Here is a 25,996-nt window from a genome sequence, read left to right as displayed (position 1 = left end):
ACAGAAAATCCTGACTCCAGCAGTTTATGTAACCAATCTGAATTTTCCGTGCATGGATGAAGCGAGTGAAATTCTAAACCGTATTTTTATATCCTGCAATGCAATTCATCAAATAAAAATATTATTGTGCACAATGATGAGAATCATGTAACTGGAAACGATTTGCTTATGATGACCTCTTGCCTATCAGCAGACTCTGCACAAACAGTGGAATAATCAGACTGACTGACTGTTCACATAAAGATTTGCAGGAAAAGACCGTTGCAGGATAAAATGTTATTATTGTTGCATTGCCAAACGTGGGATATTAAGGAGATCGTGTGAAACTCAAACTCACTTTGCAGAGATTGTGTACATGATGTCAATATTTGCGACGCTTTTTATTTTGCTTGTTTAATTCATTGATTTTGATTTCTCCAACCAACCGTGGTAAATATAATTCGTAATTCATCGTAACGTTTTCCTTCCACAAATCACAAACCCACGCAAATAGTAACGACTGGTGTGTACATGCTAAACAACAATTTAAACAGAGACTCATGATGGTTACATAAGTAATACTAATTCCTGGAACGAATTTAAAATCATTCTCTTGTGAAAAATGATGATTACACTAGAATTTTGTAAGTAACCGGCACATATAATTCTACTCTTTACTACTAATTTTTCGAGTTATTTTCTAAACAGGTTTCTAAACGACAATTAAAACTTTGCAAATTTTTCAATTCCGCGTTGCATTGCACACTGCCCGACTTTCTTAGTTAATAATTTTTCTCTTGAAATATTTTCAATACGCAGGGAGAAGTTTTTTCAATTAAAATAAAACAAGAGATAACGTTTCAACAGAGGATTGTCCAATTAACTTGATTAAACACAAATAAATAATTAATTAATGCGACTGGGAACATTCAGTAAGTATATAAGTGAGTTATGCGACGTAACGTAGTAATACAGCTCGTCTTTTAGCATTCATAGGAATTGTATAAATTTACAAATATTAGCATGAGTCGATATTTATGGAAATTTTGAAACTGAAAAAATTGCGTCGTCAATAATCTACCCGTTTAAATCTGTCGCGTAATCGTGTGTAAATTAATAAAGCTATATAGAAAACAACGACAATAACGATAATATTGTATAATAAATGATGATGATATTGTGAGTTTAGCGGTGTTCGGAACATGACATTTAGTAATGAATAATAGAATAGGTAATAACATTCACAGTTTACATAGCAGGTATCTGTATATTACATAACATGCTTCATAGTAGTGGCGACAAATATATTTGTATAGAATATAAATCTTAATTATGATGCATATATTATATATTGCTACCAGACAAAATATGTTCAAAAAACTCTGTGATTTGAATATCTACTTAATAGTTACCCTACTCTGCTTGACTATATACTTATCAACAAAATAATAAATAAAGATTTGATTTTTGGCAATGATAAGGGAACAATTATGGATTTCCCATCAGTTGAGGAATAGGGTCAAGCGTGGTGGTTAATGTGACGTGCTTCCTTATTCCTTGTTATCTGTAAGTACCTGCTTGTTTCATTTTTTATGTTCTGAATAATTCACCAGATTGGCAGTGGTGGTGGTGGTGTTCTTAATTATAGATGCACTTATCAACTAGAACTACTATTAGCAACTATCCTCTACAACCTTATCTTATACAGTTATATAGATTTAGTGATGACTTATTCTCCTTTTGCGACCTGTTCTTACTGAAAACATTCCAGAATCTTAACGTCTCGTCGCCAGCTCCGGTAACGATTGCCTCTCCGTCAGGAGACATGGCTAAATACAAGACACGGTAGGAATGCCCAGTCAGTTTAGCGACTTGCTGGAGTGAAGGATATTTCCAGACTAATATTTGGTTTTGAGAGTAGCCATGTGTACTGACCTGTAATTGAGGTGAGAAATGTAGCCAGTACATAGTTTGACTTTTCGTCAACACGCATAATGTTTATGGAACTTACTAATTCTGAAGAATGCTTCGACCACGCCAAATTGCACACCTGTGACCCTGTGTCGATACACTGCATGGGTTGTCCAGTCAGAGTGTTCCAAAAGCGAATGCATCTATCCGCCGTGCCTCCTCCACTAGCTAAAAGACCGTGATGATGAGGTGACCATGCAATTGCTAAAAAACCAAATGCAAAACGAGATCGTTAAGAAATTTTTTCATATACTAAATCAGATTATATACTTGACTAGTACTAAAATTGTTGATCGTTACCTTTAACTGCTGCTAAATGCTCAGTATAATTTTGAATTGGAGCGGTTGAATGCAAATTCCAAACATACAGGCGATTGTCGTTGCCTCCAGATGCCAAGAATTGGTTATCTGGTGACCACTTGAGACCACAAACCTGAGAACAGTCACAGTGAAATTGTTATGTCTTTTTATTATAGTTTGGCGACTGGAAAGTTAGTGGAGCACAACATATTAATATTAATGACGTTATATCTCACCTCCTGTCTGTGACCGACTAGTTGCCGTTCCTGTATTGTTGGTGGAGCTCTAATGTCCTTTTGATTAATAAATCGGTCCCTAGATCCACTCGACAGCAAATCACCATTCCATGCGATTGCTCCAACACGTGCAGTATGACCATGTATTGTCGTTACTTGTTTCCCTGCCGCGGCATCCCAGACTTGGACCAATCCGGCCTGAGTCCCCACTGCGACCAAACTTCCCTGCAAACAAAAAGTAACAAGTGTCAATACATCCATCTGTTGCACGCATCTAATTGTTTTAAAATTTATTTTCTATCGTTATACCCTCTCATTCCAAGCAACTGAAGTCACAGTGTCATCCGACTGAGCTAGGTCACACAACCTCGTGACCTGTGAAGTGCATGCGGACCATAAATAGACACAAGTACCCAGTCCCACGCTAAGTACATTCTGAGAAGACCAGTCCACCAGGTTAAGATAAAAGTCGTCTTGCAGTTCAGGTGCGTCCAAAACCTAAAAAAAGTCAATCCATTTCATAATTTCAATATCGGAGAGTCTATTTAATCTATTTTTCAGAAAGCAAATACTCTACAAAAATCTCTTACCTTGAACGGAACTTTAGAAATCCTTCTCGTCGGTTTCTTTGGAGAACGTAACAACTTTTCTGATTTGTTACTAATCGGTGAGAGAGAATATGGTGACCATGGCTCATTTATGACCACGGATCGTTCCGACGTGTCATACTATAAAAAAATACACCATTAATCTCACTGCACATACACCACCCACATATCATATTTTCACCACTAACATGAAACAATTTCCTATTTGGGGTCAACTTCTTCTCAGTGACATCCTTGTAATCTTCAAACTGATAGCCCAATACTTCATTTTTTAAAAGGCAAGAATACACTGCGGAACCATCCTTGCTGTTCTCGTTCGACTCACGGGGTTTCTTGAATGGGCCGAGGGGACGACCAGGCTCCTAATTAAAATATTACCATACCATAAAATACTGCTGCCCTTTAAAGACCCAATGTCCTCATTTTTTTTCAACAGATTTATCACTCACGGTTACAGGTGTGGCTGGAGCAGTGGGATAAGTAAGACTCCACGTATTTCCTGCCCTCGTGGGGATGAAACGATCCCCATATCGGGGTTTGAGTGGGGACGTTGGAACATTCATGTTTACAATGACGATGACCTCCAAGAAGAAGACGAAGAACAAGGACGAGGAAGAAGACGACGGGAACTGCAGCTCATGCCCCGAACTCGACACTAACTATTTTACGAAATCAGCACTTTTCAACTAAATTTCACCTTCGCCGACTGAATTTCCTCCCAGACTGAACAGTGCTTTTATAAGTTTCCTGAATTTTATTTTCCTGAATTGCTGATCAGTTTTCTTGTTGCACTCACTCACCAACCAACTGCTCTCCTCCGCTGCTTCTGCTGCTGATGGTGATGGTGATCTGATCTCACACAAATATTGCAAGCATTGCGAGTATCACAATGAGCTCGCAGACTTACGTAAGTACAATAAGACCAACCACCAACCAACCAGCCAAACTTGTCTCAACAAGAGAGAGTTGGTGGTGGTGGACATGAGCTGTTTTTCGGCATTTCTCGTCGCCCCATCTCGGAACCACCACCGTTGGAGCAACAAATTCTGACGCCCTTCTGCTACTACCTTCATGCAAATGGAAATGAGGGTGCATGCATTTCAGCCACAATGATGTGTATATTATGTTGGGCTATAAGTGACATTTAACCTTAAATAATGAGATGCAATTAGTTAGTGTCAGTGTTGACCTGAAGCAAACAGGACATTGGACATGAGAGTGGTCAATAATCTAAATGGGTTTGGACTTTATCGTGCCATGACTTGTTTTAACGAAACATGGTTTTATGTTTTTATTATGATTAAGCCTTAAAACTCTTATCCCAGTTTCTCTGCAACATAAAAAGTTGAAGTCATTTGCATTTAAATGAAGATAAGTGTACTTAAAGTTGAATATGAGCTCGACTGGAGTATTTATGTATATTTATTTATGAGATGAAAATTGTGTTGCAGCATCCTTGGTAAAAAATGGTGGAAGTAGTATACATATGCATCTCATAGTTGTTTCCGTGTTCATGAATTATTTATTTAGTTTTGGACAAATTCTTGTTTGAGATTTTTTAGAATTTGCATCTTTTTAACCGTTGCATGAAATTAGGGAATGATAATCATCATGGAAAAAATAAGCTTATGACATCATGTGACTAGTTCCATTTTAGGAGGGTCAACATCTTGGTAACATAAACTCAAATATCTAAGATCACATGTCTTGTACAAGAGTGTATTATGAACTGGATAAGATTTAAATGATAAGGTCAGAAGAGAACGGACGTAATATTATATGAACATCATTCTGAAAAAATATTCATGCCTTGACTTGTTGAATGAATTCGTACGTATGACGTAGGAGTCTTGAAATCAATATGTTTTTAATAAATTTTGTCTCAAGAGGAAGCACTGATAAGGACAACTTAATTACTTAATTTGTCTACTTATTGTTCTCTCATTCACTTTTACCTCGAAATCTCCACCTAATAAAAGATGGATTATGGTTGCTAGACACCAAAAAGTTCAAGTCTATGTAGACTTGAACTTTTGACCCAAGAGAAATAAAAGTTTTTGGTGTCCAATTGATAAAAATAATCTCGAGTCTCAAAGTCACACTATGTACTTAACTTACTGATAACCATCTCTGGGAAACACTCATAAAGCATACCATGTTCGTCCTCCTTGTCCCGTTCAAATTTGTTATCTGTCATAAATACATGCAATGTTTTTTTTTTATATTCTTTATTTAATTTCGACCAACTAGACAGATAACTGACTTGTTGAGTGAGTGGGCATTAAGGAAGGATTATCTCTTAAACAATTAGTCGAGCAGCAGCTCAGACGACTAAAATAAAACATCTCGCACGAGTTAAGTCGCATCACCATCATCAACTAAATAGTGAGCCCAACACATTAAAATGCCATTATGATTCCTGAGTTATTTTGGAAATGTCGAGCTCAATTGAGTATTTATGAACTCGACAAATGATACAAATGAAATTTGATTTTATAATAATTCTGACCTTGAGGTCACTTGATGATTATGATGACCATATCTGAGAACAGACTGCACAAATAATCGTCTCATGGAATGCAAAGTGCAGTCAGGAAGGAATTTACACATAGTCTGGTGCAATTTTTTCATCACAAAATATAATATGCATTTTATTACTATGACTTTTCATCTTCAGAGCACATTAGACATTATGGAGCAGCAACATATTGCTTTTCACACTCAAACAGGTTGAGATGCATATAAAAATTTCAATTTTTAATTAAAAAAATATTATCATCATTCACCACGACAGTGATGATGACAAGGTACTAATGGGTTATTGGTATGTTGGTTGGTGCGTGCATTTATGAGATAGATATATAATATTGTCAAACTACAATTAACTTAGCAGTAACATAATAATAATAACATTAATAATAATATAATAATAATGACTTGAAACTCTTTTTTTTCCTAGTCTAGGGTAAAGTAACCAACTTTGACTACACCGTTTGATTACTTGTTGTCGTCATTCCAAAATTTACTTTTGGATTATACCACAGTTTCATAACTCCACAATAAATAATTGGAACACGTACGTAAACAAAGATCAAAATGGCTTTTACAGCAGAATAATGAATATTTTAACGCATTATACTAAAAATCATAATACGTCGCCTTCAAAATAACGACTCATAAAAATTACAATCTAAAATATTAATTATCATTATTGCATCCCTTTTCCCAAAAATACCCAAAATTTTGTTTTTACAATATTATGCGTTCAAATAGTTGTTTTTTTTCAGTCGGAATACATTTAACATAACATAACAACAAGGTTTTGACATGATTAAATATATATTATAGTAGTATCATGCGTATTATCACCGATTATTGCAAAAATCTTTAAGAAAAGACCTGCTTTTCTTGTTCTGCGGATACTAAATAATTTGGTATGTGGGGTTCATTAATATTATTATGTATTATGCTAGCGTATGCGTAACGGACGAGGAGAGCAACGAATTGAAATAGTTATTAATCGAAAACAGTCATCATAATTCCTTGAGGCCAAGGGATTCAGTCAACTGTAAATAATATGGTGTTCGAAGTGGAAGCAGGTATTGTCGGGCTTCATCCACAGCTTGGCACTGCAAGATAATTAATTACGTTGCAATCAAAAGACGATGACAATCAATGAGATTATGGTATAGTTTATAAACTAAACGTACAGTTGGTTGTGTTCCATTGTTAATTTTTATTTTTGGCGTTTTCTCACGAAAAAACAGTGACTCCATTTCATCCACGGGAGAAATGGGGGTTGGAGAATCTGCCCAAGGTTTGGTGCGAAACTTGTCTCCGATTGGAAGCAAATGACCTTCGGTTGTGAACAAGTAATCGCTAAACTTTTGATTGACTGGATTATCCACGTCGAATAACTATATATAAATGTACAGTTTGACAAGGTTAGTTAGAATCGGGCGAAATAATTAACTTTTAATTAACACAATTTTCAATTAAATTACCAGGTACAAGTATTTGCAAGTTTCAGAGAGAAAGAAACTCTCCATTCGATCCTCCAAGCTCATGTCGAGAACATCATGAACGGTGGCATAACCACACTTAGTTTTAGCATAGGCATTCAGACTTAGGACTACCTCACGACCAACGTGCAAGTAGAATGGATTTTTGGTCGCCTGCAATCAATACGATTTTTAGTAATCACTAGTAATAGTTCAACGTAAGTTTATAACAAACACTATTTTAATAACAAGTTGTTATTAACAACTTACCCTGTATAACAAATAGGTGGATTCCACTAATTCTGGGCGAAGTGGATAGAAACTGACATCTGGACTTAGGCGTTGCCAGTTAAATCTCTCGGGCAGAAATCCGTACCGCTTCCAAACGTTGTAGTGCCAAGCATGTGTGCATATCGCTTCTTCAACATCACCAAAAAGAACCTGCAGATAGTAAATAGTAACGTTTAAAGATTAATCCCTCAACGTCAAAATTAAATGGGTTACAAATTATACCTGTACTGCAGGAAATGAGGCTTGCAATGCATCAATCCAGTAGGTGTAGGTATTACCGCTGTGCATATCCACATTTACATACAAAGGATGATCGCCATACCCAGAGTTACAGTGCGTTCGACTATATAAAATATATAACTCTTTAAAAAATTGTTAACTAGTTGATTTATATATATATAAGTATGTATATAGTACCCTCGACGCAAGTATTGTTTTATAACGCTGTACGACTCATTGAACATAGAATAGTCTTCTTCCTCTCCAAACAGAATGTACGATTTGAGCAAATATTCAAAGTACGAATCTAGGCCGGCCCCGAGACCGCTAAGTCGACCCACCCATTGACCAGTCTTGGCGTTAATCACATTCCCTAAAATATTTCACCCGCATTAACACATGATACGTGTTCCTGAATATTGTGATTATCAATTTATTGTTAAATTACCAAGTAATCCTGTAGTCTTTGCCCTTGCGCCCCACAAGGCACGGTTGGCACGACGAGCCATGGACTCGTAAATGGGATCCCCCAAGAGTCGAGACAGCGCTCCCAACTCTAACAGTAACGAACCGGCTCCAGCAGTGCAAGTTTCAGCCCCATCATCAACAAAGCCTTTCCTCAGATTAACCTGAAAGAATTGTAATCGATAAATAAATCCGTCGTTCATTATAGACCGCTTTTTCGATACGCAGCCCAAGGGTAAATTAACTCACTCTTGGGAATGGAATTCCAGTAATTGATTTCTGGAAGGCAGGCAAGAGCCTCGATGCCAAGTCACTTGCCAGTTGTAACAGCTCACCATCATACCAAGTAGGACGTAAATTCTCTCCAAATAAATTCCGATCATCCTCCATCAACATGTGAGCAGATAACAGTCCACCCAATAGTCTATCAATAAAACAAAAATAAATAACACAATTTCTACGATTGGTTAAATATTTTATTCAATAAGAAAAACTCAATAAGATGACGCACCTAATGTTGGCTTCAAAAACTTGGACGGTGTTTTCCTTGTCGAAAGACACATGTTCAATCACAAGTTGGACCGCTCGGTGAAATTCGCTAACATTTCCCAACACTGCCAACGTGTCTAGAGAATCTACCAATGTTAAGCAATAATCTCCAAGAACATCGTTGATGTTGATATTGGACCTGAACATGACAAGAATAATACAAATATGACTAACAAAATTCAGCGTTTGATTAACATCAATCAACGTATGCAGACTTACGGATTGTCATGATCCGGACCACGTCCCACACAATGGATGGGATCAAGCTCATCCAAAGGAAAGGCATATTTCATATAGCTGTCGTACGACCAGTAAAACATTTTCCGTACTGCAATGCAAAATTAAATTTTACTACATATTAATTATTATGCGAAGATGGATTTATGGTGTACAAGAAATCATTGTGCTTACCCTCATCTAGCATTTCTACCCTCATATCCTCCGTAAAAGACCCATACTTCTGATCAAGTTTGTCATAATTATGACCAAAAATGTTGAACGCTGTCCTTGACGCAGGTATGAAAAGAAATGTAAACAAGATCGCCACCAGTACACTCTTATGTGATGGAAGACAAGTAGAAATCATTTTGGTGATGACGTTAGCGTTGATGACGATTTGGCACTTATTTGGTAAAGGAAGAAGAATTTTAAAAAAACTAACAAGTCGTGGCGAAACACGACCACCCTTGTACAATTAATATTTAAAAAATTAAAGGTCAAGAAATCTTTCCACCCGATAAGAACATTGATACTGGGGAAGGCCGTGGTTAATTAACTCGACTGTTACAATTCAACATTAATTTTTCTTTAAAAAAATGTGAAAATAAACTAACATAATTATTTCTTTGCTTAAAAATTTGGAGCGAGTGAGGAGATCAATTAATTTTTGGACTGGACGAAGGGATAAATCAGTTTGAGCTGCTGTTCGATGAATCTGAAAGAAAAAGAGCACATAAAAAACTTTATTTAGCAAGTGACCCTGCTGACTCACACTAAAATTAGTTACACGTAGTAGTAGTAGTTGGCTCGGTAACTAAAAAATACAAATATGAAATACTCAATCTCACCTAAATTTCCTTTTCTCGGTGTCTGTAAGTCGACGGCGACTCGCCCTTCGAGCAGCTGGTCGCGGGGTATGACGACGAGAATTAATATTACTGGACGAGGAATGGAGAATTTACAACAACTGGACTTGTTTCCACCGTTCATTTGTCTCCTCCTTTGTTGTAATGGATACTTTATTATTCGTATATTAATGACTGATGATATCTGGAGTGAGAAGAAGACGACCAGCCAGTAGTTATTTAATAGCAATGGTGCCTTGGTCGCTATTCGTAGGGATGGAGGAAACACGGAAATGTAATGATCAAGTGTGTGTGGCCATCATTGGTTGTACTTGTTTTGTTTGTTTGTTTTACTTCTTCGATCTTCGATGAGTGATGATGTAAGGAGAAGATATCAACTGATTAATTAGATCAGCCAGTTAGTTAGGTAGATGTAGCACCTACTACGACGACGTACGATAATTCTTCCTCTGGGGGACACGAATTGTTGTCGTCGTCCACAAAATTAAGGGGAGTTAGTTAAAAATTAAGGTAATAAGGTATCGAAATTTTTGTTGGATTCCAACCAGCTTTTTGAGGTTAGGTTTGATTATGCATTGTTATATATATTATTATTCCTTTACTTACTCCTCAACCAAGTGGTGAGTGAGGTGAAAAAAGTATAATTTTTCTCTCTTTTATCATCATCAAGCAAAAGGAGTGTTGGTTGAATCAATCTGCGAATGTAAATATACGGCTGTTTTTTTTGCCTATGGTGCTCCATATTATTATTGTGTTTCCTTGTGGTCCCCCCGTCCATTGGTTACGTCGAGAAATTGTGGGCCTACAAAACTTGGTGATTTTGAACGAAAATATCACCAAACCCAATGATATGTGACATGTCATCCATGGTCATATTAATTAGTGACCCCTTCATCGTACGGGATCTGTAGACACAGGGCAGTGGACCCCTCATATTATAACATTGTGTATAAATTTGCATGTACAGTGGCGGCTGACTTTGCCCATACTTACGAAATACCTGCAAACTAGTGCAAACATGTATGTATATTTGTACTTATATAGTACCCGACTTGATGAGAGGAGGACACCCACCTATTTACCTTTGCTGATAGACAACCACAGTCCCTGGGAGCGAAAAGCCTTTGCCTTTTGATTTTGCAAATTGCGACCACTTTTCCATTCGGCTGGAAGGAAAGATGAAAGGGAAAAGGGTGGATGGATGGTTAAATTGGAGAGGAGAGGAGGACATGAAATAAATAGGCCAACTTTCTCCAGGCTTTTCGACTTCTCAGAAATCAGAGGAAATTTTATAGCTTCAGCCTTTCTTCTCTTTTCGCATGCATTATCCACCCGGGTAGTAGGGAAGCAGAGTCCCGGGTTTTAATCATTTTATCATCATCTTCCTCGTCTTGTGCACCTACTCACCTGTGAGCTGCTGCGGGCTTGACTGAGAGAGTGGGTTGAAGCATTCGAGTCTGTGGATTGTGCCGACCCTGGGTGTTTTTTAAGAGCTGTGTGGTAGTAGTCGTCGTCGTAGTAGTGGATTTGGTTGTATTTGGATTGGAGTTGGTATTTTAGCAGAGAGAAACCAAGCTACAGCCAGACATCACATGAGGGACAAACAGTTTGGTTCAGAGAAAGTTGTCTGCGACACGATCACACCAAGCCCCCTCCCCTCAAATGGGAGACTTGTCGTTTTTCGCCACACTGCCGCCCCCACCACAGTGACCACCATGGACCTTGGTTAACTAACTATAGTTAAAAACATCCAACAAATTAAAGATTCAACGTCTCTCTCTCTCTCTGCTCTGCTGGTGGGCGGAGTGCAACTTACAAAACTCTCTCCACCGCACAGACCGCGTCAGAAACTTGACACCACTCATTATTCGATAGTTAGTTAGTGAAATTCGACTATTATTCTTTTCTGTAAATACATCAAGGAATATATATTTACTCGACGGCTACGGTGGCGGAGGAATGAAAGATGACGCCGGCGGTCAAAGTCATAACGCTATTAACTTTACGTCTAAAAAATCAAGAATTCTAAGTGAACTGGAGAGGTCAAGTGCTAGATATTACGTGATTAGGAGTGGGATTGTGTTTCGAAAAGACTGGCTAATGTAACAATATTAACAAAATATTGGAAACCTGCACAAAAGTAATACGAGTATAAATATTAAGGTAGAAAAGAAAAGGGGTTGTGGTGTGGCTTTAATTTATTATTCTTCATGGATTGACTCCTTCGCACATTCGACGACATGCTGCTGCTCTTTCATCGGCCTACTACTACTCATCATCAAGTGAGAAGAAGTTAACAACTACAACAACAAAATATCATTAACCACAACGATACTTATAGGATAAGAGAAAAACAGAACTAATACTAAATCACACAAACAGAAACCTCGACGCACATCCCGTACTGCCGTACATAGCAGGGACAAAAAATAACTCTTCAAGAATGGAATGTGTTATGCAGTTGCGTAACATTCAGAATGTGATAAGACTGACGAAAGAGAATATCGATGCCCTTAATGACAGATTTGCCGGGTTCCAAGACCCTCCTTCTATGTATCTCCAGGTAAAACATTTATGGGTCTAGCATTTATGTAAGCATTTCCTTGACGAGGAACATTAATTAACTCGAACTATTCTGGGTTAATAATAATTAGGAGTATTCCGAGTTGACAACAAAGCTTCATGATTTGGAGAAGAAGGAGCAGGATCTCCGGGAGCAGATGGGGGTGGGAGGAGGAGGAGGTGGAAATGAGAGCACAAATCATCCTGCACCAATCGGACCAACAACTTCCTTCTCCAATCGGAACAATGAACAGGACAACAATTTTATCGCACAGTCGTTACAGTCAGGGGGAGAGGAAGGATTGTCGCCTAGATCTCCATTCAAGTCCGTCATCCGAGCGTACTTACCTAATCAACAGAGAACGTCGGTTCAGGTGCACTATTTATACAATTATATAACTGTACATAGTATAATTATATATTATACCTCGTGCGATTCTTGTCGATATGAATTACAGAATGCTATATGAAATAAAATGTATTTTTAAATTCTCTTGATTGTTTTGTTTAGATTCGTCCTGGCCAGACTGTGAGGGATGCTTTGTCGAAAGCTATGAAGCTCAGGAAGTTAACTCCAGAAATGTGTGCAGTGTATAGAATATCGAATCCTGCTGTGAGTATTATGAATGCACACTTATTGTTATTATATTATTACTATTGTTTTTAGTAAATGCAGCAATAATAATAGCTGAATTATTTTGATTTATATCATCAGGTTCAAATACCGTGGGAGTCGGATATTTCAAAGTTAGAGGGGGATGAAGTCAAGGTTGAAATTTTGGACAAGTTTCCCATTGCTACAAGTATCTCGCACAATTTTGTAAGTATATATTTTCAGTGATTTGCATAGTTGCAATAATTTCATAGTTAACTTGACATAATATGATTTTATTACTCTAGGTCCGGAAAACGTTCTTCTCATTAGCTTACTGTGAATGCTGTCGTAGATTATTATTTCAAGGATTTCAATGTAGAACTTGCGGATATCGGTTTCATCAGAGGTGTGCTGCAACTGTGCCAGCTCTCTGTGAATCAAGCAGAATGGAAAGAACGTACTATGAAATGTAATCCCACACCTTCGTGACTCATTATTTAACTTGATTAATTAATTTCACTGTTCAAGTTCTTGATTCAATTATTGTAATAATTTCCCATAGTTTACTGGCCCAAAGTACTGATACATCCTATTTTGACCATGCTCGCGAAACTTCGCCCCCCAACCTGGCTGAACAATACGTGGACAAAGATCCTCCCCCACTAGGACATCGAGAACGCTCAACATCTGCTCCGAATGTTTGCTATAATCTCGTCGGACATTCTGCTGAAATATCGGACGATCTTCTCCACCGGCTCGGAAAAGGCACCTACACAACACTGCATGGTAAAACGATGTGTTTTTTTAGTAAATGTCGTCTCTTGTCTTTGTCGCTCATTTTTTAGCTCAGTTTTTTTGGGGAGCGGGGGGTCCGAGGGGATTACGTTGTCTTTTTTTTACCATGGAAATTAGGCAACGAAACGTTAGGCATTTCAGAATAATTGTTATGATGCGTTTACAATATTTATATTATGATGCGCTTTTGCAGATTGGCTCAAGGAATATATTGTCTTATGTTTCTTTTGCATTTGCATGACCAATATTTTTTACACGCTGTAAAACCATTATTATTTATTATGTAATAATTTTTGTGATACACAAAAGCGCTAAGCCACGCTCATCTTTTTTATTGCGTTAATAGAGCTTGATATTTTGGATGTATTTGTTGTTTTCTTTCGTCATATAGAATGGTTTCCCTTTGTAAATGGGAGAACAAAGAGTGTAAGACCTCCCTCAATAGGATATGTTTCGAGGGTCAAACACGGAACATTTTCATTGGCCATGCCACTCTCCAATCTTGCGATGAACGTTGTTTTCGGACCAAGTGCGTATATTTTTTGTTGTTTTTGTTTGTTTTGCTAGTCGTTTGCTTATTGTATGTTGTTAATTATAAGTACATATATATATGCATGCTTATACATGATAAGTTGTTTTGTTTAATGTATATAAAAAATGTGTGTAAAGTTATGAGGGGGGATTTTGGCTTAATTGTTAACATTCGAATACTTGTGTAGGAGGGCCTTATACGAGTTTTGCTGGAACCGGGACGGCTCACAGAGCCACGAGTCCTGCAAGCAGCCCTACAAAGGTATCACTAAGTCATAGCGCTCAAGCTTCTCCTACAAATACCCTTCGCCCTTGTCGCCCTCGAGCTCGTTCTGCAGATGAAACAAAGGTAGTCCTGATACAAAATTTGTTTTTATGAAGCAAATTTAATTTGTCACAAAATGTCACAAAATGAAAAATGAAGATTTATCTATTTACAAGACCCCATTTAATACTAGATTTTAGTATATTGGTAATGTCGGGAATTTACCAGATTTCCAGGAAAATGTAGAATGCAGAGATAATGAGGAGCGTGATGTGTGTCTTACAGTAAGAATCTTACTGTAAGACACACATCACGCTAAGATTCTTACCACGCCCTCTGGGTCATTTGTGCGGAAAACGAAGAGGGAGACAGAGAGAGAGCATGCCGGACAAAATATATATTCAGAACATAAAATTCAATGTAAAAATCAAAATGAATCAAGTTGATTTTGATTTATTGAAATTGAATTTTGGTCAGCAGCAAGAAAGTCACGTCAACTCCTTCGCACACAGAATGGGCAACGCAGTAATAACTCAATCATAACTTGCAGGTAAAAACGACCCGAGAGTTTGTGGAAGACTGGGAAATCCCAGCTGACGAAATTTTGATTGGACATCGGATTGGGTCTGGATCTTTTGGAACAGTGTTTAAAGGAATTTGGCATGGTCCCGTGGCCGTGAAAACGTTGAATGTTAAAGATCCGACACCTGCTCAGTTGCAAGCATTCAAAAATGAGGTGGCCGTTTTGCGAAAGACGAGGTATTGGTTACTAAAGACTTACCTAATTCTTATGAGTTGGAATAGTTAATCTTTAATAAATTGTTTCTTTTTGTTTAGACATGTCAACATTTTGCTCTTTATGGGCTGTGTTAGCAAACCACAGTTGGCAATTGTAACACAGTGGTGTGAAGGATCTTCGTTGTATAAGCACATTCATGTTACAGAAACTAAATTCCCCCTCTTGACTCTGATTGAAATTGCTAGACAGACTGCACAAGGGATGGAGTAAGCCACAGCATATTATATTAATTAATTAATTATGGCTTACGATTATTCAAGCAAGAATGCAATTTTTAACATTTTTTATTGTATTTGTAGCTACTTGCACGCAAAGAATATCATTCATCGAGACATGAAAAGCAACAATATTTTTCTTCACGATGATTTGACAGTGAAAATTGGGGACTTTGGTTTAGCCACAGTGAAAACGAAATGGTCTGGGTCCCATCAACAGCAACAACCGACTGGTAACCGTGCCTGAATATATATATAGAAAATGGTGTGCCGAAAATATTTAATGACAATTGTCATGTCTTCTGTAGGTTCAATTTTATGGATGGCCCCAGAAGTGATAAGAATGCAAGATTCCAATCCTTATACATTTCAGTCAGGTGGGTTAATAATTTATTGTTCACAACAAATCGCGTACATAAAAATAGTATCAACAATCAATGGCCGGCATTAAACTTGATTAAACATGAAAATATCACCCATGGCAAATTTACATGTAATATGAACATTGGTTTGTCTACAGACGTGTACGCTTTCGGAATTGTGTTATTTGAACTACTTTCGGGACAGCTCCCATACTCGAGTATCAACAACAGAGATCAGGTAGGTTCTTATCCTAAGAATTAATCCGAGTTGTGTTAAATGCGTATGTGTGCAAAGAGTAGTTTAACAACTACGTAAATTAATTATCCACCAGATCCTATTTATGGTTGGACGAGGATTTCTTCGGCCTGATTTAACTCAGATGCGACCGGACACTCCAAACGCCCTCAAAAGACTCTTAGAAGACTGCATAAAATTTATTCGTGATGAGAGACCTTTGTTTCGACAAGTAGGATAAATAAAGAACCATTATATGTCCGTAATAGAATACAATGAAAGCTAATAATTTTTTTCGCGTTTCAGATTTTAACATCTCTAGAAAACTTGTTAAACTCCTTGCCAAAAATTCATCGTTCCGAATCAGAGCCAATGCTAAACCGCACACAACTCCAGTCCGAAGAATTTGGTTACATTTGTTCCGTGAATAGTCCGAAAACTCCCATCAACACTCAGTTCGGCAATTTCCCTTCATTTTCATCGGGTGCCAACATCTGATTTAGTTATATTCATCTTTTGTGATTGTTGTGATGACCAGCGATAGGGATATAACGAGAGAGTTGTTTCTTGAATGGTTTATATCATACCAAACCAACCCCTTGTTGCTATGTGCATCGTTATTCCCGATTTCGGTCAAACATGGTACATTGATTTCAGTCAAACATGACCAAGTAAGTACACTTTCTGCGAATGATAGTTAATTAAAATAATTGGAGGAGCTATAGGAAATATTCGAAATTTCTGCGAGTAGTTTGGAATTTTTACGGAATTACGGGATTATGCTCAAAATATGTGCAATGGCATTTGAAAAGTATTTTTCACATAAAAATCAAGCGATTTACGACAAATTTTTTTGAAATTTTAAAATTTCCAAAAAAAGCACATTTTATTTTTTAATTTTCATTAAATCATTACATTTACAATCAATTCACTCCAATTATGTAAAATAGCGTAACGCAGAGTTCAAATATTTATTTAAAAAATTAGAAAAATTAGTCGAAAAACTGACTACACCGGAGTCATACAAAATGAATCCCTAGCCTTATCAAAAGTAAACCCTAAACTACGAGAGAAAAACGCGAAGAAATTAGAAGAAATAGTAAATCTTCTCCAATTCTTTTCCGTCGGGGAGAGTTCCAAGTATTGCAGCGCTGTTTCCTCGCTGAGTGGCGAGGGAGACGCGTTGGCGGAGAAATGTTGCAACATTAGCTGTCGGGTTCTCGTTGCAATCCTTTCACCAATTTCGTTTATGAGGGAAAGCCCCTCCTTGCCCCACACCCCTGTCGTTTCCATTGCGATGGGGACAAAAATCAAACGGTCCAAGAGGAAGGCGTATTTCCTCTTTCTGTTATCTTCCACCTTGCTGGCAGATTGGACTGTCGGGGTCAGGTCCAAGAACGATCTGCTGCTTCTTCATGATTCTAGCTTCAGTGTTCAGCGCAGCAGCAGCAAATTTGATGTTCCAAGCTGCAAACTCCTCTTGCACCTTTTCGTTTGTCGTTAGCCGGTACATGAACTCGTCCAACTTTTTCTTGCGAGTTGTAGGATCCATGTGGAGATGTTCGGCCAATCGCTTCATCAGGGAAAAATTTTTCCTCATATCATTGGAAAGCCCCGTAGGGTTGCAGAGTGAGGGCAACAAATAGATGTCGCCCGTCACCCCTTTGTTGATGTCCTTCTTTTTTGGCTTGGACACCAATAGGGGTTGCTTCATCATCTCGTCCGTGATGGTGATGTTATATCTTCTTTGGTAGTACTCTGCATACGTCTGGATAGAGCCATCTTGTCCACGGAAGCTCGATGCAGGGGTGGCCTTAAAGTTCACATCGGAGATAGTGTAAGTTCGCCGGTTGTAGTGCGTCATGACGATCGTGTCCTCGATTTGGGGTCGGACAGCTTTCTCAAAGTCGTTGGCAGACATTCCAGGCTGCTTGATAGCCCGCATCAAATCCAGGACGGTACAAGTCCGAAGGACCTTGTGAGTCACTTCAACGCACAAGAGCATTCCCCTCTCGTGGTTCCGAATGGCCGTAATAAAACCAGGCCACAATTCCAACCGGTCTTGCGGGAACTTTATTGCGGCCGCCCGGTCATACATGTTTCTGCCCAACTCTTCCATGTTGATTAATGTCATCGTCTTCCGCATGACGATATTGTAAAATTGAAGATACATGGAATCTTCTGGGTTCACTTGTCCCACTAATCGGATGGTGATGGTGTAGGCCACATTTCCCGCAACGCTAGTAGCATGCAACGTCTGGTGTTCCTTGGGAATGAGCCGGGTCCTGTACATAACAGATCCATCGAAGACATACTTGTTCAAAGTGTCTTCGTGTTGGCGTAGTAGGGCTTTCTTGATAGACGTATTGTCTTCTACAGGGGTGAAGTCGACCCGGAATTGGTAGAGATGGAAGTCGGGAGTCTCGTTCATTTGGTAGTAGTTGGTCACTACCTGAACTTTGTGGCCATCTTCTCCCACCTTATTGAAGCCATCGTTGATGGTCTTCACAATTGATGACTCCTGTGAATAGTTCGATGTGGATGCCCTACCACCCGAGGATCCAGTTTCAGTTGATTGCCGCGTCGTCCCTGATTCGTTGCTAATGTCAAGGAAGTTTTACTTTACTCTCCCGCAATAGTATCCTTCCCAAATGGTAGGGATACGAACGGGGGAGGGTAAAGTAAAAATTCATTGATATTGAAGTTGTCCGTTGTTTGCTATCGTGACGGTAGAAGATGGGGCGTAGGTGCTCGAACTCGAATGAGAAGCAGTCACGAAGACTGCTAGAATTAATGTCCAACGCCGTCGAAAATGGCATGACTGAAACGTCACTGTCCATGTCACTCCCTGCACCTTGTGGAACAAACCGGTTCCGACCTTTGGCCCGACCACGCCCCAGAGCTTTTGTTTCTTGTTGTTCCATAATTTCTTGTTGAATGATGATCTCAGAATTTGGAGAGTTTAGTTCTTGCTTGCTACTCGATCTATAGTTGAAATTGAAACATTCTCATGCATGTCCTATATAACTATGCCGTAAAAGAAGGGGTTGGTATGATGGAAGTCCGAAACAATTCTCTCCTAAATCGGCTAGTTTTATTTATTACGAATATTTATCATTATTATTAATTTTATTACCCAGCCTAAGATATTTATTTTTATTACCAACTTATTTTTGACCTAGAGCACTTACTGCTGCATCAGTTCTTATTATTATTAACGTATGAAATAGATGCCACTTGGTTATTTTGTAGGTATTAATATTAAACATACACACACGTACGTACGAAACTATTGATGTTGATTATGATGTGGTGATACAACAATGACAAACAAACGTCCAATTATTTTCAACCCCTATTATGTATATTGCTTACAAGTTGTGTGCCAATTATTAAGTGAATTGATCTGGTCATCATATATTTTGTTTTCCTTACGTTATTAAGACACCCACACACTTGTTTAACCATTAGTATTATATTTTTATGATAGACGTACCTGCTCTGCCCATAGTTACTAGACTTTCCTTTTTTATCGGACTCGAAAAAAATGAGATTCCTCAAGGCTACGATATAATAGCGATCAATAAAAATGTTTTCTTTAATTCAACCTCAATATTAATGATTTCCCAATATATGATAATGATACTAATACGGGCATCCGTTACCACCCAAGAAAAGAATTAATTGGTTAAGTACGTAATATTTATCATTTATTAATAAAAGACAGTCATTATATTTGACATTTTACTTTAACCCGGCAAATTAGAATCGTTTTATACTTTGGCACGTGTTAATTTGCTGTTAAATGCATATATTATGGACACAATTTCTTTCTAATTGTAAACTGGGGAATGTGTGAATGAAATGGTATGGTAGCTCAAAATAAATAAAATGTAAGTACAAAAAATCAGGTAAAAATTCACAATGTTCTGAAATGTTAGATCAGAAAATAATCACAAATATTCGGTGTGTAAAATTCATCATTTGGTAATTGCAAACACTTAAATTAAATTATTCCAATCTGTAATTATACATCTTCATCCGAGGAGTAGTAGTTAGCGGCAGAAGACCGTCTCATGTAACGATTCGGGTGCTTCATTATTTGTGCGAATTCTGTCGCACTTTCATGGATGATGTTGGGTGACGAGGGACCAGAAGAAACCCGGGTTCGTAGATTGTAGCTGTGTTTGGATTCGTTGGTCTAGAGAAAAGCAAATTTCATAATTGGTACCACATATTTGATACATTATAAGGTCAGGCAGGACATACAATTGATCTATCCAAGGACGTTTCCCGATTAGTGTTGCTACTAAATCGGTTCTTGATCGCTGCAAATAAATTGTTGGTAGTTCTCGCATCCGTCTCAGGAATTCTATTCTCATCATTTGAATCACTTTCGGATTCTCCTTCCTCAAGTGTAGCAAGGGACTGTGACCAATGCATAGCCTCGGGCTGATCAAAGTTCGACATGTCAGAATCACCGGAATAGTTTGAATACGTATCCGAGTCAGAGTCGTCTAATACTTCCTCCTCATTAGTTGGCAGACCTCCACCTCCTTCAAGGGACATGATACTATTGTTTTTCATAAACCCTTGCATGTCTAACGAGAACAAAATAATATCCACGAGGTTAGAAATGGACACAACCAAGTCAGCATAAAATATTTATGCTCACCGTCCATTTGGGTGGTCAGTCTGTCCAGCCTTTTGTTGACCATGGTCAGCATATTCTGCTGGACCATTTGAGGATCGCGATAGAAGGCAGCGGCACAGACGAGGATAATGACACCAAAAACAGCGGCTGAACGTCTCAAAATCCAGATGCTTTCTTGGATCATTTCCTAAATAAATTCAGATTGTAAATATTAGAAAGACATTTTTCGTTCAAATGTGTAATAGTAGTGATACTACTTACGGGTGAGTAACTATCCAAAGAATTCAAATGATTAAAAAGACATCTTTCCAATCCAAGGACCACAATACACAAGAGTACAATCCAAAATCGGGCACTTTGTGTACGTCTCGAGCTTGTCCCAAAAAATCCGAATAAAACACACGCAAAATAAAACCCCATCATGTCCAATAATGACATTTCTCCTTGAATCCAAGATACCAGTTTCTGCATCCGGGTCAATTTATCAAAAACTTCAACCACGACTTGGCGCTGTTCTACTGCAGATGCTCTGAAATTGACACACAAGGACAATTTTTTAAATACGTGAACATATCAAATTATATAATCTGTTTATAATCCTTACTGCACATCTTCGAAAACATCCTTCACATTCAAAACCATGCTGTAAATCTCACTATTATCCTTGATGATATTGGACTGAACTTTAAGCGATTCCTGTTGAGAAAGTAGGACTTTTTCTTGAGTCTCCTTCGCCTCTTCCAAATTCTTGGTGACGTCCGTTACAGCATTGGTGACCCTGTTCGTAGATAAAAATAAATACGTTCACAGATTAATAACAATGCATACAGTCGACCCAACAATAACAAGCAAAAATATTAGGAAAAATTCCTCCACTAACTCGTTAACCGCATTGCTCGTTTTCTCCTGCCAGAGTTGATGTTCCAAAAAGTAGCACATATCCTGCGTGTGGAGAAAAAACTCTCGAAAGGTTCCTTGACTGCTGACATCCAGACTCTTCATGCAGTCAGGGATGGCCATGTTCCTCTCGCAGATAACGGAAGGAAAGCCGACCATTTCGTTGTAACAGGTAGTAAACTTGAAGGCGAGACGAGACTGGTGTTCGGGAATCATTCCTTTACAAGAGACTGACAAATCTTCAAGGGCTGACTTCCAACATGTTCCTAGAAATATTCATTAATGAAAAATAAGACCAAATGTAATGTAATGAAATAAAGTCAAAAGTACACATTCATAGCAAAACCTACCTCTTGGTAACATTGCGCGCTGTTGTAACTTGGAAATTTCATCACGACCCTTATCCACCCTTGCTGTCAACTCCCCCAATTCCAGAGAAGGCACATTTCCAGCCACGGAAAAGTGTGGCTTGGTCAAGAAGACGCAACAAATCAATAACTTCAAAAATTCACGTCGAAACAACATTTTCCTTCAGACAGTGGCAGGCACATATGGTTCTGGACCCAAATCTCCACTTAAGTGACAACTCCTCCCTTAATTGAATTTCAAGTTGGAAAATAAGAACAAGGAAGGACAATAGATATTTAAGATAAGACACAGACAGGAGGCATTTGCACTGCAAATTTTGCAGATTGCAGAAGGAATGAAAAAACGTCCACCAACAACGGATTCCCACTTCTTTGCCCGTTGAAAAAGTGGCTCCATGCAGCATGCCCCATTATTTACTTGAAGGTTTAGGTGGATGATTTCTCACTAATTATCATTAAAAAACCGCAGAGGGTTAGTTATGTTGGTGTTGGTTGGTTAGTCGTTACTTTCTGCTTATGATGGATAAAAAACCTTCCTCACATAAAAAAACGGTCACTTTCTCCATTGTCGGAAAAATAAACTACTTTCTGGAAACTTTATTCAATAATTAAATTTCAAAAATCAACATTTTTTTTCTGGGTAATATACTGCAGTGTGTGATTGCGGTAGTGCTGGTAAAAATTGTATGCAATGATTTAATATTAATCTCAATAGTTGTATCCAATCTGCACAAGTCAAACCAGTGGTTGTGTACACCGGAGGATTTTTTGACAAACCATGTACACATTTTTAAACTATGTCTCTCGTTGTAAAAATATATAAAATATGTAAATACTACTTAATTTCTTAGCATTCTTTCTTACAATTAAAATAGTTCCAATTTTTAAGTCATCTATAATAAACTCGTTTTCTCGCGTATCCTTAGTTTTTTTTACCTCTGTCACTCTTTCTCTCTAATAGAATATAATAAATTGGTACTTCTCCCCATGGCACATTGCAAAATTATAAATATCTGTAAATGAGAACTTACCAATTTCACTAATAATTGCATTTTTGATCAACAAAATCATAATACTAGCAATTGATTCTGATATTATAATGAGGCTACTTCTACTACACATGCAGTTAGTAAACTGTATTATTTTAACAATATCACACCCAATTTATTCATATTGCTCTCTCTCTTTAAGCTCTATACCTTGGCGAAGACATACATATCATAAAACTACAATGACAAAAACATAATAATTTATACTGGTGGTAGTGGGGTCATAATAATACATATCGAATATATGGTTATGGCATGATTCAATTTATAAGTTAATTTAGCTAATTAATTGTTGCATCACTGATTGCAAGTAAGTACAATCAACTCTTCCTGCTGCTTTTCTTTATCTTGTAAATAGCTATATATCTCGATTATTGTAAAAAAAAAATTTGCACTCAATACATGTTTAAAAAAATACAGAATTAAAGTAAAAAAAACAAACAAAAGACTTTGAACTTAAATACTCTAATCATAATAAATATTTATGACTGACTGACAATAGCCAAATCGTTTAACAAACTAATTTAGGAACATTGATTGAACACATTTATGGTTGTGCAATTTAGTGGCAGTGGTTGCAAAAAACATGCACTAAGTTTTCAAATTTATATTTCGAAGTGACAAAAAATAGTTTCATGATAGAGATCTGCTGTTTTTTTGGGTTGGTGGTAATTGTGATTAATGATTAATATTCGTAGTATGTTTTTTGTTTGTATTGTCTGGCTGGTGCCTGACGTTACAAATGATCAAGGCACAACTTTTTTGTGCTATTTGCCCGTAGACTCTTCACAATTTCCTTACGACCGCTGACGCTCTTTGGCTTCATGGCCTGGCTCTTCGACAAGTTCTTGTAGTAGCGGTACTCATCCACGTAGTCCTCATCCAGCATGGGCAAGTAGAGTTGCGGAATGCAGTAAGACTTGAACTGATGAAAGAACAGCTTGTATCCTCCGTAAAGAACGTAAATCTCCGGATAGTGCAGATTTGGATACTCGTTCACTCGTCGATCACAATCTCGAACATACCGGCACCTTTAAAATACAGTAAATTTAAAATTCGATTATTCAATTAAATAAAAAGTGATTATTATTAAGTCATTATTAAATAAGGTGTTCATATATTACATTTCCGGGCCTCGCTGAGAAGAAAATTCGCAATGAAAAATGACAAGGTGCCGTTTCCCCTCGTTCTCAGCATCTTCCGAACCCCGTCCATCGCCAAAAAATCGATCGTAGATTTGCCGCTTTGTATGAAGATTTACCGCCTTCACGATGTGACCTCCATTGAACTCATATGGATAGCGACAGTCCACGATTTCAAAGCTCTTGACCTCAGTACTGTACTCCCCTTCCAGCAATGCGACCAAACTCTTACCGGTAATCTCCTTCAAGTCACTGTGCTTCCCTTCTTCCATGATCGGGAGAAGGTGAAGTTTTGACCCATCACCGACAAGCTTGGGCTCACTGTTGACTAGTAATTTGATACAATTTACATTATTTTATTTAATGAAAAGATAGTTAATAATATAATTCAATACTAACTTCGCTCAACAGCAGACTTGATAGTCATAGCAGACTCAGATTGTGCCCGTACCAATGTCTTTTCCTCATCAATGGTTGTCTTTGCAGTCTTAGCTGGGCTTGCATCCGACGGAACTTGGATCGGAGAGAGTGGAGTACAGCTGTTTGCTCGCCGCTTTCCAAAAATCAGCGGAGCAGTAATTTTCGATGGAGACGCGAAAGTACTAGCAATCGTCTCGTTCACAAGTTGGCTTATAGCTGACCTTGGCGGGGGTGTGGAACAGGAAACCACAATGCTCTCCTTCACTACGACGGCAGTAGCAGTAGCAGTAGCACAAGCAGTATCTTCACCGTCTTCAGCAGCCTTTGCTCCATCATCTAAAGAGTAGCAAGTATTAGTAAGTATTCGAACAATCATAGTAAGTGAGAGTATAGTAGTTTAATTGCTCAAACTTATTTAATCGACCCTAAATTTTGAAATGAGGAGGCGAATTCTACCCAGTGGTCAAGTAGTGGTGGGGGGGGGGTCACATATGCATGATTGATTATACCTAAGTGAGTTAGTTATGTGCTGTGCGTGTGGGGGCGCCTAATAGCGAGAAACCAACCGCCTCCTTAACTACCTTATCCGGAGGCCAGGGTTCCTCGCTATTGGGCTTCACCCACACACCACATAACTAACTAACTCACTTTACGTACAGTATTAAATAATTGAAGTCTCACCTTGGAGCGTTTTTCGCCGTTTCGCCAGTGCGTACCGAATCGGTTTCTCAAAGTCGGGTCGCTTCATCGTGGCGGGGGACGAAAGGGACAAATCTCGCAGGACAGAAGAGGGGGAAGCAGCGGGTAAGGGATCCATAGTCGCCAGCAGTCCTCGTGGTGGGGGCTTGCTTTTCAAAATTTGGACTGAATTTTTCTGTCGCTGCTCGTGCGTGGTCTTCACTCTGCCCTCTCCACCACAGTACTGACTGCTGCCACTCGCTCCACTACCTAAAACCCGGGGAGCAGGTTCCTCCATTCAGTTCACTGTGGTGAGATTGGGGCTGGCTAAGAAATGCAAGGAACCAGCAACTCCGTCCATCTGCCAAATAACGGTCGCATGGATACCCTTCAAACAGTGCAACAGGAAAAAGCGACTTATTTCTACCGGTCACCAAGCGCATGGGAAGAGGAAGAAAATGCCTATTTAAAAGTTGCAGTTCCAATAATTTCGTAAAATTGAAATGATGAATGACTTGACTGCATTGCATTTTATTGTGCGGCTAAAAATTATCTGTGTCATAAAAATTGTGTTGATGCACCAGATGCATGTAAATATGTACCCTTTGTTTACATGCTCCACATTGATAGTGGTGTAGATAAGCCCAAAGGATAACGCATTACGAGTAGTAGATAAAAGATATGTTATTGGTTTTCTTGGCACTGTGCCCCAGCAACCGCGGAAC

General features: G+C 38.3%; 5 protein-coding genes across 22 annotated transcripts; 1 reads left to right on the top strand and 4 right to left on the bottom strand.

Moving 5' to 3' along the window:
* Positions 1-347: 347 nt before the first annotated feature.
* LOC110857948 (fizzy-related protein homolog) lies at positions 348-4,003 on the bottom strand. The gene is made up of 8 exons (XM_022106554.2): positions 3,544-4,003; positions 3,283-3,456; positions 3,077-3,214; positions 2,796-2,984; positions 2,487-2,711; positions 2,251-2,383; positions 1,991-2,154; positions 348-1,914 (listed from the first exon to the last, which is right to left on the bottom strand). Exons 1-8 carry the CDS (start codon positions 3,655-3,657, stop codon positions 1,675-1,677), a joined length of 1,377 nt encoding a protein of 458 aa, XP_021962246.1. The 5' UTR covers positions 3,658-4,003; the 3' UTR covers positions 348-1,674.
* A 1,713-nt stretch (positions 4,004-5,716) lies between these two features.
* LOC110857947 (ER degradation-enhancing alpha-mannosidase-like protein 1) lies at positions 5,717-10,441 on the bottom strand. The gene is made up of 12 exons (XM_022106552.2): positions 9,687-10,441; positions 9,031-9,553; positions 8,839-8,947; positions 8,582-8,758; positions 8,320-8,494; positions 8,054-8,234; positions 7,804-7,978; positions 7,609-7,729; positions 7,366-7,536; positions 7,099-7,269; positions 6,805-7,011; positions 5,717-6,723 (listed from the first exon to the last, which is right to left on the bottom strand). The coding sequence occupies exons 2-12, from the start codon at positions 9,203-9,205 to the stop codon at positions 6,628-6,630; spliced, it is 1,758 nt and encodes a 585-aa protein (XP_021962244.1). The 5' UTR covers positions 9,206-9,553; positions 9,687-10,441; the 3' UTR covers positions 5,717-6,627.
* Positions 10,442-10,892: 451 nt separating this feature from the next.
* Positions 10,893-19,676, top strand: LOC110858255 (raf homolog serine/threonine-protein kinase Raf). 18 transcript variants are annotated; one of them, XM_035858375.1, is made up of 17 exons: positions 10,894-11,986; positions 12,087-12,267; positions 12,359-12,640; positions 12,778-12,879; positions 12,982-13,086; positions 13,167-13,330; positions 13,424-13,647; positions 14,048-14,185; positions 14,376-14,536; positions 15,003-15,211; positions 15,290-15,457; positions 15,551-15,699; positions 15,775-15,843; positions 15,987-16,066; positions 16,161-16,295; positions 16,370-16,547; positions 19,105-19,676. In XM_035858375.1, exons 2-17 carry the CDS (start codon positions 12,148-12,150, stop codon positions 19,188-19,190), a joined length of 2,370 nt encoding a protein of 789 aa, XP_035714268.1. In that variant the 5' UTR covers positions 10,894-11,986; positions 12,087-12,147; the 3' UTR covers positions 19,191-19,676. The 18 variants fall into 18 exon arrangements, 9 of the variants coding, with proteins under 9 accessions (XP_035714272.1, XP_035714268.1, XP_035714271.1 ...); XM_035858379.1 differs by having other exon boundaries at positions 10,893-12,267; positions 14,376-14,449; XM_035858378.1 differs by having other exon boundaries at positions 10,894-12,267; positions 19,204-19,676.
* A 73-nt stretch (positions 19,677-19,749) lies between these two features.
* Positions 19,750-22,349, bottom strand: LOC110858256. The gene is made up of 7 exons (XM_022106954.2): positions 21,965-22,349; positions 21,598-21,880; positions 21,322-21,495; positions 20,979-21,246; positions 20,739-20,904; positions 20,333-20,664; positions 19,750-20,264 (listed from the first exon to the last, which is right to left on the bottom strand). Exons 1-7 carry the CDS (start codon positions 22,137-22,139, stop codon positions 20,091-20,093), a joined length of 1,572 nt encoding a protein of 523 aa, XP_021962646.1. The 5' UTR covers positions 22,140-22,349; the 3' UTR covers positions 19,750-20,090.
* A 198-nt stretch (positions 22,350-22,547) lies between these two features.
* LOC110858128 (M-phase inducer phosphatase) lies at positions 22,548-25,770 on the bottom strand. The gene is made up of 4 exons (XM_022106799.2): positions 25,275-25,770; positions 24,573-24,929; positions 24,156-24,501; positions 22,548-24,062 (listed from the first exon to the last, which is right to left on the bottom strand). The coding sequence occupies exons 1-4, from the start codon at positions 25,567-25,569 to the stop codon at positions 23,768-23,770; spliced, it is 1,293 nt and encodes a 430-aa protein (XP_021962491.2). The 5' UTR covers positions 25,570-25,770; the 3' UTR covers positions 22,548-23,767.
* Between the last annotated feature and the right edge of the window lie 226 nt (positions 25,771-25,996).

This window comes from Folsomia candida, unplaced genomic scaffold (assembly GCF_002217175.1).
Source record: "Folsomia candida strain VU population unplaced genomic scaffold, ASM221717v1 Fcan01_Sc020, whole genome shotgun sequence".
NCBI lineage: Eukaryota > Metazoa > Arthropoda > Collembola > Entomobryomorpha > Isotomidae > Folsomia > Folsomia candida.
This window is presented reverse-complemented; position numbering and strand designations above follow the sequence as displayed.

Excerpts from the sequence above, each read along its gene's own strand:
- LOC110857948 (XM_022106554.2), bottom strand. The coding sequence starts at position 3,657 with ATGAATGTTCCAACGTCCCCACTCAAACCCCGATATGGGGATCGTTTC. Across the intron at positions 3,215-3,282 it reads CAAATAGGAAATTGTTTCAT|TATGACACGTCGGAACGATC; the intron begins GTTAGTGGTGAA and ends ATTTTTTTATAG. Across the intron at positions 2,712-2,795 it reads CAGTTGCTTGGAATGAGAGG|GGAAGTTTGGTCGCAGTGGG; the intron begins GTATAACGATAG and ends TTTTGTTTGCAG.
- LOC110857947 (XM_022106552.2), bottom strand. The coding sequence starts at position 9,205 with ATGATTTCTACTTGTCTTCCATCACATAAGAGTGTACTGGTGGCGATC. Across the intron at positions 8,759-8,838 it reads GGTCCGGATCATGACAATCC|GTCCAATATCAACATCAACG; the intron begins GTAAGTCTGCAT and ends TGTCATGTTCAG. Across the intron at positions 6,724-6,804 it reads ACAATGGAACACAACCAACT|TGCCAAGCTGTGGATGAAGC; the intron begins GTACGTTTAGTT and ends ATTATCTTGCAG.
- LOC110858255 (XM_035858375.1), top strand. The coding sequence starts at position 12,148 with ATGGAATGTGTTATGCAGTTGCGTAACATTCAGAATGTGATAAGACTG. Across the intron at positions 14,537-15,002 it reads GTTCTGCAGATGAAACAAAG|GTAAAAACGACCCGAGAGTT; the intron begins GTAGTCCTGATA and ends CATAACTTGCAG. Across the intron at positions 15,212-15,289 it reads GCCGTTTTGCGAAAGACGAG|ACATGTCAACATTTTGCTCT; the intron begins GTATTGGTTACT and ends CTTTTTGTTTAG.
- LOC110858256 (XM_022106954.2), bottom strand. The coding sequence starts at position 22,139 with ATGTTGTTTCGACGTGAATTTTTGAAGTTATTGATTTGTTGCGTCTTC. Across the intron at positions 21,247-21,321 it reads GATGTTTTCGAAGATGTGCA|AGCATCTGCAGTAGAACAGC; the intron begins GTAAGGATTATA and ends TGTCAATTTCAG. Across the intron at positions 20,905-20,978 it reads CTTTGGATAGTTACTCACCC|GAAATGATCCAAGAAAGCAT; the intron begins GTAAGTAGTATC and ends GAATTTATTTAG.
- LOC110858128 (XM_022106799.2), bottom strand. The coding sequence starts at position 25,569 with ATGGAGGAACCTGCTCCCCGGGTTTTAGGTAGTGGAGCGAGTGGCAGC. Across the intron at positions 24,930-25,274 it reads ACGGCGAAAAACGCTCCAAG|ATGATGGAGCAAAGGCTGCT; the intron begins GTGAGACTTCAA and ends GCTACTCTTTAG. Across the intron at positions 24,502-24,572 it reads CAAGTCTGCTGTTGAGCGAA|TCAACAGTGAGCCCAAGCTT; the intron begins GTTAGTATTGAA and ends TCAAATTACTAG.